The sequence below is a fragment of the Neospora caninum genome, chromosome VIIb (genome assembly GCF_000208865.1).
Source record: "Neospora caninum Liverpool complete genome, chromosome VIIb".
Classification (NCBI taxonomy): Eukaryota; Apicomplexa; class Conoidasida; order Eucoccidiorida; family Sarcocystidae; genus Neospora; species Neospora caninum.
Window position 1 is genome coordinate 4479762 of NC_018394.1, and position 13670 is coordinate 4493431.

The window sequence follows — 13670 nt, forward strand, 5'->3', positions numbered from 1 at the left end:
TCGGTTTCACCAAACGCGAGGGGAAGAGAAGAAAGAGAGAAGAGACCACGTGTAGAGTGTTGCGGATGGGGAGCAGTTTCTCGACAGACCTCCGTTCCCCTTTTCTCCTTGTCTTGCGAAACGGGGCTTCTTCACCACTCCGCGTCTTTTCTTGCCGTTTCCAGAGGCACAGAAAGAGAAAGACAGACGCAGACGATGAGAGAGAGAGAGACAGACAGCGAGAGGGAGACAGGTGACGGCGCGACTCCTTTGCTCTGCGCGGCTGATTAGTGCATCCTGTCGGCTGCAAGACCGATACGACGCGCCCTGGAAGCTTGCAGCCTGAAGTTCTTGTTTGTCCAAGAAAATATCTCCAGAGATCGAGCATCCTTTCGCGGTCTTTCCTGCTCGCCCGCTTGTGTCGTTGAAGAAGATCGCATGCTGGGCCCTAGACCGGCAGCCGATCTTCGCGGGCTCGAGTCTCCAGCGCACAGGCGCCGACTCTCGATTTCTTCCGAGCGCGGAGACTCCTAGGGAGACGCGCCTTCCACTCGATCTTCTGTCGGCTCTGAGAGGCGATTTCTTCTGCGAGGAGACTCTCGATTGAGCGAGCGCTTAATCAGAGACGAAAGATACACTTCCAGGGAAAGAAAGGACTTTCCAACCCCCGACAGTGTGGTCTGAACTCGACTTCGTCCAGCATGCGCATGCGCGAGGCGGGCGTCCTCAAAGGCTCGGGAAGCAGGCTTCGCCGTCTTCCTGTCATGATCGAAACGTCTCTCACTTCTCTCCAAGAATCCTGGAGCCGCAAGCTCGCATTTCCATGTCTCCGTCGTATCTGACCGCGTTTCGTATTCAGAGAGTTCCGTCCACATTCTGCGACGGGCTAGCTATCTCTAGCGTTCTGTCTCTTACTCGTTCTTTCTCTTGCTCGTGCTTTCCTTCCTCTTACCTTTTCACTTTTGTTTCTTTTCTCTTTTTCCTGGTTTGCTTCTCTGACTCACTCCAAAAATGGCCACGGCGGGAGGGTTGCGTGTCTCCCCCTCTTCTCCCTCGTCGTCGACTTCTTCTCCCTCATCTTCCCCTTCTTCTTCCTCGTCGTCGACTTCTTCTCCCTCATCGTTTCCTTCTTCTTCCCCGTCGTCGCCTTCTTATCCCTCTCCTGCATCTTCTGGTCCTTCCCTCTCTTCCGCGGCGCTGTCCTTCCGTACCCGCTCGGCCCTCTGCGCCGCTGAGGGCTGCACTTGGCCACCGAGTGTCTCCCTTTCGCCGAGCTCCCCAGCGAGCGGCTTGGGCCTTCGGGCGACGTCGCTCCTCCGCGAGGGCGAGACCGTCTTTCTCGACCGCGCCTCGCGAGGCTGGTTCTCGCCTCTCTTTCGGCAAGGCGGCCGGCTGGCGTCGTCGGCCGAGTTCGTCTTCCCCGCCTTTTGCTGCCATTGCAGTGCCCCGCTGCCGCTCCGCAGAAGTCTCCTCCGCGCAAGCAGAAAACCGAAAGGGGGGAACAGGCGCCGCCCCCCTTCAGAAAAGAGACTGCCGAGAAAGAAGGGAGGAGAGATCAACAACAAAAGCGACGAACAACACGTAGACGGAAGTTTTAAAGTGGAGGAAGCAGGCGCGGCAGGTGGAGAAGAAGAGACGGGCACAAGGCAGGCAGAAGAGCGACACAGCACGGACACGGAGGTGACACATCGAGGGGAGCGAGAGAGAAGGGATGGAGGCTGCTTGACAGAACAGCTTCTCTCTGCCACACACCACGCATCCTGTGTCGCGCCTTCTTCGTTTACTCAATCCCCTCGTCCTTCTTCCTGTTCTTCTCGTCCTTCTTCCTGTTCTTCTCGTCCTTCTTCCTGTTCTTCTCATTCTTCTTGTTCTTCTTCTCATTCTTCTCGTTCTTCTTGTTCTTCTTCTCGTTCTTCTTGTTCTTCTTCTCGTTCTTCTTGCTCCTCTTCCTGTTCTTCGTCTCCTTCTTCGCGGGGTTCTTCACCCGCGAGGTCCTCTTCTGGTCGCAGGCGCAGCGGAGCTTTTCCGGGGCGTGAAAACGCGGACATTCACGGGAGGAAGACGCCGCAAAAGAGAAGGGCGACGGGCGGAGACAGGGAGAAGGCTGTCAGCGCCAGGGCGGTGGAACACTATGTGGGAGGCGTGCGCTGCCGGCGATGGCGACGCGGCTGCGCGCAGAAATTCTGCGACGACAGGTGCCGCCGCGAAGCGGAGTTTCTGGTAAGTGGGGATCTGTGTTCGCGCACAGCGGTGAGTCGTTTGAGCGGAAAAGAAGGAAGTGCACACGCGAAATCGAAGCTCTTTTTCACGCGAGTCTCGAATCTGCTGAGGGGGGGCTGTCGCAGAGCTGCAGGGGTGGAGGACGGCGAGTCACCGCATCGTCGGGTGTCTCCGTAGGCATGTCAAAAGAAGAGACACCATGCGCCCCACAGAGACAGCGACGCGCAGCCGCCTTCCCGCCCGATGCGCGGATGTCGTGCATCAACGCTTAAGCGAAACTGGCAAGCATGAAGGCTCCAGGGCCCAAGTCTGAATGGGAAGATCGTTCTGAAAGCTTCCACGGGACACCGCAAATGCCCAACCATCGGCCTGTGGATACCTGAGACCCGGGAACCCATGTGGGCGGCACTCTGAAGGCTGGACCAGGCAGCGGATGAAGCGCGAAAAAGTCTCTTTCACACCCCGTCTCTGTCGATGCGCAGCTGTCGAGACGAGAGACTCTTTTCTCTTTCCCCTTTTTCACTCGCGTGCTTGTCTTCATTCCCTCCGGGTTGGCCGGATCGGGGTGCGTCGCCTCTCGTGTAGACCTCTCGCTCTTCTGGTCTTCTCTCGTGTAGACCTCTCGCTCTTCTGGTCTCCTCTCGTGTAGACCTCTCGCTCTTCTGGTCTCCTCTCGTGTAGACCTCTCGCTTTCGCTCTTTCTCTCCTCTTTTTCTGCAGTACCACAGCCGCCTCTGTGTCGGGTTCTCGCCTGCGTACGCCGAGCTTTTGCGACGCGCAGCAGAGGCGGATAACGAGTACTATCTGGTCGCGGCCAAGATGTTTGCTGGCGTCCGTTGCCTGCGCCTCCCTGCCTCTGCGAGCGCGCGATCGCCGGGAGGCGGCGACAAAGAGGGAGAAGCCGAAGGACGTTTCGCGGAGGCTCAAAGTGAGCACTTGGACGACGCGAGAGGAACTCGACCTGCCTGTGACTCGCCTCCGCGAGGGAACTCATCTACTGAAGAAAAGTGGAAGGAGCGAGGCGGAGAGAGAACTGGAGACAGAAGAACTGGAGGCGCGCAGGAGAGGACGACATGCGAAGAGTGCGAAGGTTTAGGTGCCGACGCTGACGGCTGTGGACGTTTGAGCGAACACGAGCGAAAAGACGAAAGCGAAGAGTGGATTGTGCCATGGGCAGGATGGCACCGCCGGCCGTGGTGCGCCACAGCAAAGTGCCTCAGAGGCCGCGGTGGGGAGTTGGGCGCCCGACAGGCAACTCACATGCCAGTCACGTCTCGCCAGTTTTTCATGAATACATATCAGTATCTATATGTATATGTATATGTATTCAAGTATGCATAGTTATGTATGTTTACACTATATGGGACTAGACACACGTGTATGTGTAAAGCGAGGCTCAGAACAGATAGGCCAATGCATTCTGAAATCAACATATATATGTATGTGTGTGTGCATACATAACATAATTAGATGTGTGTTGATCAACTGATCTAGAGGTGGGATGGTTCTCTGTACGAGGGGAGAAAGCGTACGAGAAAAGACCCGCTGGGGCTACGGTTCCACATGCACATTTTCCCATATAGGCCGATAAATTCTCCCTGTCGCGGAGGACTTGCGAGTCCGCTCTTGACTGCGCAAGTGCCTCGCTGCCCGCTGTATCTCTCTTGAGAGACCCGGCGTAGTGAGCGAGCTGGTTCCTCTCCGTGCGGCCAGCGCCGCAGGTTGCGCGGAGCAAAGGGGAAAACGGTCTTCCCGGCGTAAGATGCAAATTGCCAAAGTAGACATGGCGACGCTGATTCACCAGCACCACCACGCACAACGAGCGCGCTGCTGCGTGCGCGCCTCCAAAGATCCGGTAGTCTCGTGTCTCTGTCTCTTCCGTTCCCCTCTATCTCTCTTTTTCCCACCCTCGTTCTCTCTCACGCTCTTCTCTTCCGCTTTCTCTGTCTTTTTCTCTTCCTCTCTGTCAGGTGGGAGACGATGAAGAGGCCGCACTACGCAGTTTCGTCCACGACTGAGGCAGAAGACGAGGCCCAGGAGGAAGAGACGAGCGGAGACGATGGAGACGGAAGGCTGTCTCCCATTGGACTGTCGAACGAGGTAGCTTTTGTGTCTTGTGAGGAGAACCGCAAACGGAAAAGCTTAAAGTCCGGGAAATATCGACGTTTCTACGCCGCTGCTCTGGCTGGCGTCGCGCGCGCCAGGCGACGCGCTGGCCAGGCAACGAAGAGTTGCCATTCCGCTGTTTCCCAGCCTCACAGCGCTTCTCGTCTTTCCTCCCCTGGTTCCTCATTTGCCGCACCGTCTTGGTCGTTCCGCTCTTCTCGTTCCTCTTCTTCCTCTTCTGGTTCCTCTGCCGGGTCTTCCTCGTCATTTCCTGCGTCCTGTGCCCCTCGAGCGTGTGTTTCTCGTTCGCCTGCTGTGTCCCATGTTTCGCGCTGTCAAGCTCTCGCGTCTTCCTCTTCTCGTCAGAGCCGCAGAGGCTCTTCCCAAGCCGAGTGGCGTGGGAGGCGATCTCGGATACAGCACAGGGCGAAAGGGGAGTTGAGGCTGAGGCGGCCGAGGAAGGCGAGAGGAGAAGCAGTCGAAAGAGCGCCAGAGTCGCTCGAGCGAGTCGGCGGGTGTCGCGCTCCACCGCCTGTCCCCAGAAAGAAGAGAACGACGCAAAAGACGGCCCTGGCGAGAGCGACGGCGTCGAGGCGCCTACGACCGAGGGTGCATGCAGTGGTCCCTCGGAGGGCGCGACGCACGTCAGAGAATGCCGCGCATGTTTGTTCCAACAGGAAGAAGGGAAACGAAGACAGGCGATTACCAAGCGGGCGATCCGGACCTGCTCTCGCTCCAGCGAAACCCGAACAAGATAAGGCGAAAAAATCGAAAGTGATGACCGAGGGGGGAGAAGGTAAGGACGAACCGGAGGCAGAGGAACCGGGAAGAGAAGATGAAGTGCAAGACGATGGAGATAGCGAAGAGCCGGCGAAGAGCCCGGCGACGAAGTCGGTTGCCGGGTGTTCCCTTGAGAGTTTTTTCCGCGCGCAAATCAGAAAGCAAACGCAAGATATCCTCGAGCTTCTCTCGAGGCTCCTTCCGGAATTGAAGGCAGCTGGCGTTTTGACTCTCGACAGCTTTGCCGACGTGATCGGTCTCATTCGCATGAACGCCACTGCGTATCGTGTAGATCACCACGAGCTCGCGAGTCTCCTGGAGACCGAGGCAACGCGGCGAGGGAAGAAGAAAAAGAAGAGCGAGAAGAAAGAGAGGGGGAACGACGAGCAGAAGGAGCGAAAGGAGGAGTATGAGAAGCAAGAGGCCGAGAAGACGACGCACCCGGAGGCGGTCGTAGAGAGGCGAAAGGAGACGAAAAGCGGAGCGAGAAGGCAAACATGGACGGAGTTCAAGAAAGGACGCGCCAAGGAGAGGAGGCGTGGCGAAGCGAGCGGAAGCTGCGGAAGGGGCGTCAGCGCTTTGCACGGGACAGGCAACCGACGAAGAGAGTCTCGCGTCCTGGAAGCCTGCGAAAACGGAACTGCACGCGGATGCGGCGGGGACAATCGCCGAAAGAGGAAAGAAAACGCACCCTGCTCATCGCTGTGTTCAGTGGAAGGCCTGGCGCTTTTCCCGATTCAAAGCTGCATTAACCACTCGTGTTTGCCAAACTGTCGCTGGTTCTACGAGGAAGAACGGGAAGTTGTCGAGAGAAGGCCAGCAAAGGAAATCCCTGGAGACCGAGCGAGGAAGCGAGAAAGCAAGGCCTCGGGAGCACGCCTGGCGCTCGCTGGCGTGTGGTGTCCCCCCTCCGAAGCCCTTGGCACGGAAGGTCTGAAGCCTCGCAGTGGCGAAGGTCGAGACACGGCGACCGCAAACGGAGACGCGTGGGAGCCCCGCTCGGGGCAAGAAGCGTCGGCCCTTCTCAGTCTGTTTCCTCTGACTCCGAGTTACTTTTCTCTGGCAGTTGTTGCATGCAGACCCATTCTGCCAGGAGAAGAAATCACTGCCGACTATTTTCGGCCGTGCGAGGCACGCGCGCCAGGCGCGCGTCGCGAACTGCATGCAGGCTCGTCACTGCGGCCTGATGTTTCGCCTTCCTTCCATAAAGGCGAAACCGAAACGGCCGCGATCGGAGCAGCGAGCGTGGAGAAACGCGAGGCGACTGAAAGAGAACCTCGGGCATCAGTTGAGGCAGGGGCAGGCAGACAGGGAAGAGCAAGTGAGGCCGCTGGAGATGCGAACGGAGAAGAGAAAGCTACGAAGCGAGGAGCGACGCCGTGCCTGCGCGTGGCACACCAACAAAGCGACGAGCAAGGAGAAGGGGGACCGGGAGACAGGCAGGAAGGACGGAACAACGGAGGAAGCGAAGCTTCAGGAGACAGTGAATCTCCGCGCGCGGTGGAGGGGAGTCTCGAACTGCCTCCGTTCCTCCAGCATCGATACGAGTGCATGACTCATCAGTACGGATTCAAGTGCTCGTGCACGCTCTGTCGCAACGCCGCAGCTGGATGGCGTCTGATTCTCGCGGGGGCTCTAACTCTCCAGGACTGCGAGGATTTTGCTAGGGAGCGCAAGTTGAGACTGATCGAAGAACACTGAGACAGAGCCGGGTACGCCCCGGTTCTTCTTCGCGAGAACTGTCTCCAGTGGCCTTCCTCTAGTCGTCTCCTGCCAGCATCCAGCGGGTGCTTCTCTGTGCGCCTCGCGCAAAGAGCCTCTCGGAGGCTCCTCGTGTCCTTTCTCTTCATTCTCTCTCGCTTTTTCCTCTCCTATCTGTTTCTGTCCTCTCGCTTCTCTCCCTGTGTTTCTCACGAGTCGTCAGTGTTGACGGGTCATTTTCTCTCTCCGTTTCGTTTTCGAGGCTTGTCTCCCTGACTCAGCGCGTGTCGGCTTTACGACCTCGACTCAGGGAATGCTCCCACGTGGGGAACCGTAAACCGCAAACGAGGGAACGAACAACGCCTTGTCTCCCAATCTGCGTAGGAGGCGAAACTCGAGCTGCGCGTTGGGGGCTTTTTGCGTCATAAACTGCGCCACATCTCTCAAAAGAAAGTTGCCAACTGGGGCGGCCACGTTTCGTTTCAGCCAGTACGAGCACGCGCTTGTTCATACAGATATATATATATATATATATACGTATATACATATATGCATAAATATATATACATAAATATATATATGTGTATTTTTATATTTAAGGATACAAATGTATCTCTGCGGACACCCCGATATACGAAGGTGTATGGCTACAGATATGCATACATTCAAAAGCTCAACGATGGATACTTACTCATGTCTACAAATAGAATTGTATTTATATGACTCTTGGAGCGCATGCAGTTGCTTGCGCGGTAGGCTGTGGCACAGCGGCAGACGGTTGCGAGGTTGCAGTTGACCCTGAAGACAACTCTTCCGGGTTTTCTGAGCTGTATGCCAAAACGCAATGAACGCGTTCACAGAGCACAAAAGGTGAGAGAGGGACTCCCTTCACCATCCCTGGCGAAAAAAGATACGCGTGCTCGCATCTCTCAAAAAAATTCGGGTGCATCTCAACTCGTGGGCTGGCCTGCGTCCTCTGTCTCTCGTTGTCCCCTCCCCAGGCATCCTCTTTCTGCATTTTCCCACACGCACAGCCCCCGCTCCACCTCCCTCGTGCTCCGCACCAGCTGCGACTCGCAGGCGTCCACGTCTCCCCCTCGGCTGCTTCTCCCTTCTCGCACCCTTCGTTCTCTCTCATCTGCCTCTTTCTCGCACCCTTCGTTCTCTCTCATCTGCCTCTTTCTCGCCCCCTCTCGCGTTCTTCGCACTCTTTCTTCCACAGTCTGCTCGCCGTTCTTTTCTGTGTTTCTCTTGCGTCAAACTCGTGTGCGCGCCGTCGCTTCCTCTCTCTCTGGCGAGTCTCGGCGACTGCGCACTCCCCCAGTGCCTGTCGAAGCGCAGACGCAGGCCGTTCTCTGTGACGGGAGAACGGGAGGACGAGCGCTAAGAGGAGAAAGCGAGGAGAGAAGAGTCTACTCGCTCTCTCGGGCACATTCCACTGCGAGGCACCGAGACACGCCTCGCAACGCAGGCAGGCCGAAGCGACGAGAGACGCGCCTGTCTCTCGCTCCCAGCCGAGCCTCAACTCTCCGAGTTCTGAGGAGAATGTACAGACGCGACGCAACTGGCAGGCCTCACCGGGTTCCGTCCTCTTCCGACACAACTCGACTCCAATACGCCCTTTTCAACTGCAGAGGCTTTCTTCTACATAAACGCAGGCAGAGCTCTGCAGTCCGAAAACGCCTGATTTCCACTTACCCCTCCCAACGAATCCCACATATACATGTATATATATATATATATATATATATATACATGTATATATATACATGTATATATATACATTGCAAGGGCCTTCCATCACCGAGCGGAGAAAAGACCTTGTCGGCCTGTGTATCTTGTGCCGTGTAGACCATCTAGAGAACTTTGGTTTCTGCGGAGAGCGACGAGGACGCGGAAGCAGAATGGAGGTTTCCACCTCGCGCATCAGCAAATTCATCGCCTCTCACCGAGAAGCGCGTCTTCATGCATGTGAAAGAGCTGCGTCTTGGGAGTTTTTGCTCGCCAAATGCGTCAACTGCGACACGCGCGTTGAATGCGCATCTCGTATGAGGAGCGGTACACCTTTCCCCAGTATAAAAACTGTCTTTGCTGGCCGTCCTCCGCTCTCGGTTCTATGTGCACGTCCCCCGGTACCGTTTACGGTTTAGTTCCTATTCGATTCCGAGTAGCTTCGTGCTGTGCATACTCTCTTCGGTCCCTTTTCCGTATACCCGGACTTTCTCTCCTTGCTCTGTCTTCACTCTCGCCCACTGCTCGTCTCCGTCTCCCTGTCCGACTCCCTCATCTTGTTCGTCTTGCTTCCTCCCTCGCACCTCCACCTTTTTCTCGACGACTTCCACTTCCCTCTGCGTCTAATCACTCAGAGGCGTACAAGGTCGCCTCTTCTTCGGTCTCCGCCCGCCTTCTCCCTGTATCCTTCCTCTCTTCCGCCATTCCACCTTCCTTTCTCTCGCAAGGCACCCTCCCCTCTCCCTTTCCTTTGCTCCGTTATCGTTCGTCTGAAAAACCGAAAACCGGCTTTCCTGCGGAACTCCCAGAAGAGAAAAAGAAGAGGAACCGACAAAGTAGGAGTAGAAGACTTGAGCCGTGTCTAAGAAGGACCGGCGACGGACACGGCAGTCAGAGAACGGTAGATGAGGAGGCAGGCGAACTCACGATATTGAGTTCGTCTCCCTCGAGAGTTCTCCGCATACTCTCACCGATCTTCTCATGTCTCTTTCTTCTCGTGTTCCTTGATTTACCAAAGACCAGTTCTCACCGACACCCTCAACAACTGAAGCCCTACCCAGGGCGAAGACGAAGAACCGAACGACGCGACAACAGGTGAAAAGTCAGACAGGTAGAGCAGAAAATGAGGTCAAGGGAGAGATAAAGGAGATCAAGAAGATCAACAAGGACATCAAGGAGATCAAGAAGATCAACCAGGAGATCAAGAAGGTCAACAAGGAGATCAAGGGAGAGATCAAGAAGATCAACAAGGAGATCAAGGGAGAGATCAAGGAGATCAAGAAGATCAACCAGGAGATCAAGGTCAACAAGGAGATCAAGGGAGATATCAAGGAGATCAAGAAGGCGGTCAAGAGGATATCCCGGAGGGCAAAGGCAGGCCAAGAGGCAGTTTAACGAGAGATGAGGTGTACCTCAAGAAAGAGATCAACGAGAGGACGGAAATGAAGAAAGGGAGACGAGGGGGAAGCGAAAACGCGGGATGACGAGGAGAAGAGAGGCAGCTGGAGACGTTTTTTTCAGCTACAGAATGGCTATTTGTTTGGTTTTTCGAGTTGGCGAGAAAGGGCGTTTGTTCCTCTTTGGCGTCGTCCTCTCTCACTTCTCACCCTTCTCCTTTTCCTCTCACCACGGTGTCTCCCTCTGTCGGCTCTGTCTAGTTATTTCTGTCCTTCTTCTCCAGTCTGCAGTGACCTTGTCTTTCCTTCGAGTTCAATTCCTTCTGCCCCGCGTCTTGGCTCGAGAGTCCGGCGCCGTGTGTCCCTCGTCTGTCGGAGTCCTCGCCTTCGTCTTGCCCCTCACTGTGTCTCTGTCTCCGATTGCTCTCGCTCTCTCGGTCTCCGTGCTTTTCGCCCTCTTCGGGTCTTCGTTGTCTGCCTTTGCTCGTTCTCTCCCCATATTGTTCCTCTGACGCTTCTTCGTTTTCCTCGCCTCCCGCATCGGCCTCTCGCGGGGCAGAGGGTGCACTCGACGAGAGAGAAGTCGCGTCGTCAGGCGAAGATTCGTCCGAGGGCGAGTCGCGGCCAGAGTCCCCGTGTCTCCTCCGTTCTTCCTCGCGTCGGTTGCGTCTCCCGATCCGGTCGCACCTACTCCTCCGCTCCGCAGGCCTCGCCTCGGCGCTGGACTCCTCGGGCGCGTGCGCGGGAGAAGAAAGGTGGGAAGGCGGGGAAAAGGGGGCGGGGGACCGACAGGGCGAGGACGACGAAGACGGAAAGCGAGGGAGGAGGCGAATCGCGTCGCTTTCGCCGCGAACCGAGGATCGAAGCGGCGGCGGGGTCAGGATGCCGCGAAGAAACGTTGAAGAAGGGAGGGAAGAGTTAGCGCTGCAGTCGCGTCCTTCGCCTCGCTCTCTCCAGCAAGTCGATGTCGCACTCCTGCCGAAGCCCGTGCGGTACGCGTGGGTGGCCTGGAAGGAAGGCGAGAGGAAGAAAGACGAGGTGGACCTGCCGCGTCTTCCCTCTTTCCTGCCTCGTCGCTCGGTTCGCTCCTCGTCTCTTCCTTCGCAGCCTCTGTCTCCGCCGTCGCGCTCTCGCTCGCTGGCCTCACCTCTCTCCGACAGAGTTTGGTTGTACAGAGAGCCCTCTAGGGATCGACTCCCCACAGTGGGGGGACTGGAGGCTGTCCGCGGAGAAGAGAGAAAGTGAGAAGAGACCGCAGAAGAAGGCGACGCATTCGAGTTCTGAAGAAGGGAGACCGAAGGCGCCGTCGACGCCACATCGCTCTCGTCGGCAGTGCTGCTGTCGCTCGGCGAATCCCCGGCCAGAAGGATGTCCACGCCCAACTCTGAAGGCGCTCCCCGGGAGGGGCGCCCCGGACGGGAGACGAGCGAAGACGGAGAGGAGAAGGAAGAAGGAAAGAAGGACGAGGGAGAAGAGAGCGAGGACAAAAGCACAGATGAAGAGAGAGAAGACGAGACAGAAGACGATGCAGAAGCGGAGAACGAGGAAGGAAGAGCAGAAGAGGACGCGCAGACAGGAGGCGGACAAGAAGAGGAAAAAGAGGAGGAAGAGGACGGGAGTGGATATGCACAGGGACAAGACAGCGAAGAGGAAGAGAGAGGCGACGGAGGAACAAACCGAGTCTCGGACGTCGTTGACGACGAAGAGAAAGGCAGAGATGAGGAAGAGACCGAAGGAGAAGCAGGAGAAACTGAAAAAGAGGAAGGAAACGACGTGTGGGGAGAGGGAGAGGAAGCCTGAGGGACAGAGGCAGGCTGCCGCCCGTCTACGTGCTGCGAGGAGACAGGTGGATCCTCAGCCTCTTGTTCGCACGGAGGAGAGACGTCGGGAGTGAACGATTCCCTCCCAGAGGGTGAGTGGCGCGGCGAAGCCGAGCCCATTGTGCCCCAGCACGTGCGTGGGGCGCAGATAAACCGACGAAGTAAAGACGAAAGAGATGACGAAAGGATTCATCTGAAGCTAGCCTACAGATATGGTGATACAGATCCATGCGTGTAGGTGGAGGCGCGCGCGATCGATCTGTCGATCTCCCAGTGCTGCAGAATCTCTGCAGGTCTCTGTTGTTTGAGGATAAGAAGTGGGGACTTGGAGATGTACCCGCGAGAGCGAGAAAGGGCTGGGGGATCCAGCAAGACACATGCGTGTGGTTGCGCGGGAGACGAACGTAGCGGTAAGTTGAGCGCCGCGCGTCACATGCTTCGATCCCAGGGAGATGACACGGACTGTGCGCAGCCTCACACGTTGTTCCTGAAACGAAGGGAGGCGCTCGGCCAAAGACAAGGCCGAGATCGCACAAGAGAAAAACTGAAGAGAAAAAAAAGTGTCGCGGCAGCTGGTCCCGCGAGTCGTCCAGCTCGCGCAGGATCTCACGCGCGGCCGAAACCCGCCGACGGTCCCGTGTGAGACGGCGAAGAGAGCGGCGAGACACGCGAAAGAAGTCGCCGCTGAGAGAGCGGAGAAGGGAATTACGAGGACCGGAGATGGGGAAGGGAAAAAACGGAAGAGCCTCGCGCGGAAAACACGCGCCAGCCGCGTAGGTCCGGCTTTGCCGGAGTCAACACTCGCGGTGTGACCGTGTCCGCAAAGACACAACAAAGAAAAGGCGAAAGCCGGGACCGGACGGACGAAAGTTGTCCGGTGGGCTGCTCTCTTGAGAAAGGAGAACCGAGCCGGAGAGGAAGCGACGATGTGCGTTTGAGACCAGCGGAGAAACGCGCGCGCGCGGGGCGGTCTTGTCTTGTTTTCCCCGGGTCATGAAGAGGGACGTGAAGGGTTGTAAAAACCCAGAGACGAAAAACGGAAACGGCGAGGCGGGCGAGAAGCGCAGGAGACAGCAGCGTGGACAAGGCAGAATCGAAAAGAATGCGCAAACCGCGGAGAAAACCAAGACACACTCCAACGCGTGTGTCAGCTGAGGCGAAAAAACGCAAAGGCCCAGAGAGGAGTTTCCACTGGCACGGAACAACGCGTTTTTTCCTGCGTTGCATCTGAGAGCCTGGACGGGGAGGAAACTCAGTGTGCGAGAGCAGAGAAGGAGAAAGAAAAGGGCGAAGCTCTGAGTCGCGAGCAAAGCGCAGTGAGGTGGGCAACCAAGCCGTAGTAGGGGGTAAACGAGGCACAGATTGTTGGCTGTGCGAACCTCCCGCCTCTTGTCTCTCGCCGATCGGCGAAGATTTTGACCTCTCCCAAACTACAGCTGCTGGTCCGACAATTTGCGCGTCGGTAAAACCAAACGAGAAAAGTGTCCGAAGTTGGAAGACTCCGCACACGGCCCCGACGCTTTGCCGCGTGCGGGAGGCACGCGAACCAGTTCCGTCGCATGTGTAAAGGAGCAGACCTTTTTTCAGCAGGCCGAGTGGCGTCAAACAAGCTGCAGAGGGAAGATCCAATCTGGTAGTAGAGCAGGCGGGAACCGACGCCCAGAAGGGTACGTGAAAGAGCAAAAAATGCCGTCTTTGTAGAATCACGTGTGGACAAAAACGCGACAGCTACTCTTGTTCCGGGAGCGATATATGTATATATATGGATTTCTGTATCACGTGTACTCCTGGCGAGAGAAAACGATGCGCTTGCTCGTGTGGTCAGTGTACCACCGTATCGTGGGAGTGACAAAATCTGAGACAGGATTATCTATAAGCTTTTTCTGGGGGAACAGACTCCGTACACCTGTAGGCAGGCTTCCCTTCATATCCACGT

The 13670-nt window shown here is 56.7% G+C and overlaps 4 protein-coding genes across 4 annotated transcripts; 3 read left to right on the forward strand and 1 right to left on the reverse strand.

Moving 5' to 3' along the window:
- Positions 1-990: 990 nt before the first annotated feature.
- NCLIV_029490 (conserved hypothetical protein) lies at positions 991-6786 on the forward strand (the record flags this gene model as incomplete). Its single annotated transcript, XM_003883144.1, has 4 exons — positions 991-1659; positions 2920-3395; positions 4170-4315; positions 5045-6786. 4 exons carry the CDS (start codon positions 991-993, stop codon positions 6784-6786), a joined length of 3033 nt encoding a protein of 1010 aa, XP_003883193.1.
- Positions 6787-8690: 1904 nt separating this feature from the next.
- On the forward strand, positions 8691-9912 carry NCLIV_029500 (hypothetical protein; the record flags this gene model as incomplete). The annotated part of the gene is made up of 2 exons (XM_003883145.1): positions 8691-8832; positions 9536-9912. 2 exons carry the CDS (start codon positions 8691-8693, stop codon positions 9910-9912), a joined length of 519 nt encoding a protein of 172 aa, XP_003883194.1.
- A 259-nt stretch (positions 9913-10171) lies between these two features.
- NCLIV_029510 (conserved hypothetical protein) lies at positions 10172-11854 on the reverse strand (the record flags this gene model as incomplete). The annotated part of the gene is made up of 1 exon (XM_003883146.1): positions 10172-11854. The coding sequence occupies one exon, from the start codon at positions 11852-11854 to the stop codon at positions 10172-10174; it is 1683 nt and encodes a 560-aa protein (XP_003883195.1).
- Positions 11283-11714, forward strand: NCLIV_029520 (hypothetical protein; the record flags this gene model as incomplete). Its single annotated transcript, XM_003883147.1, has 1 exon — positions 11283-11714. One exon carries the CDS (start codon positions 11283-11285, stop codon positions 11712-11714), a length of 432 nt encoding a protein of 143 aa, XP_003883196.1.
- Positions 11855-13670: the final 1816 nt, after the last annotated feature.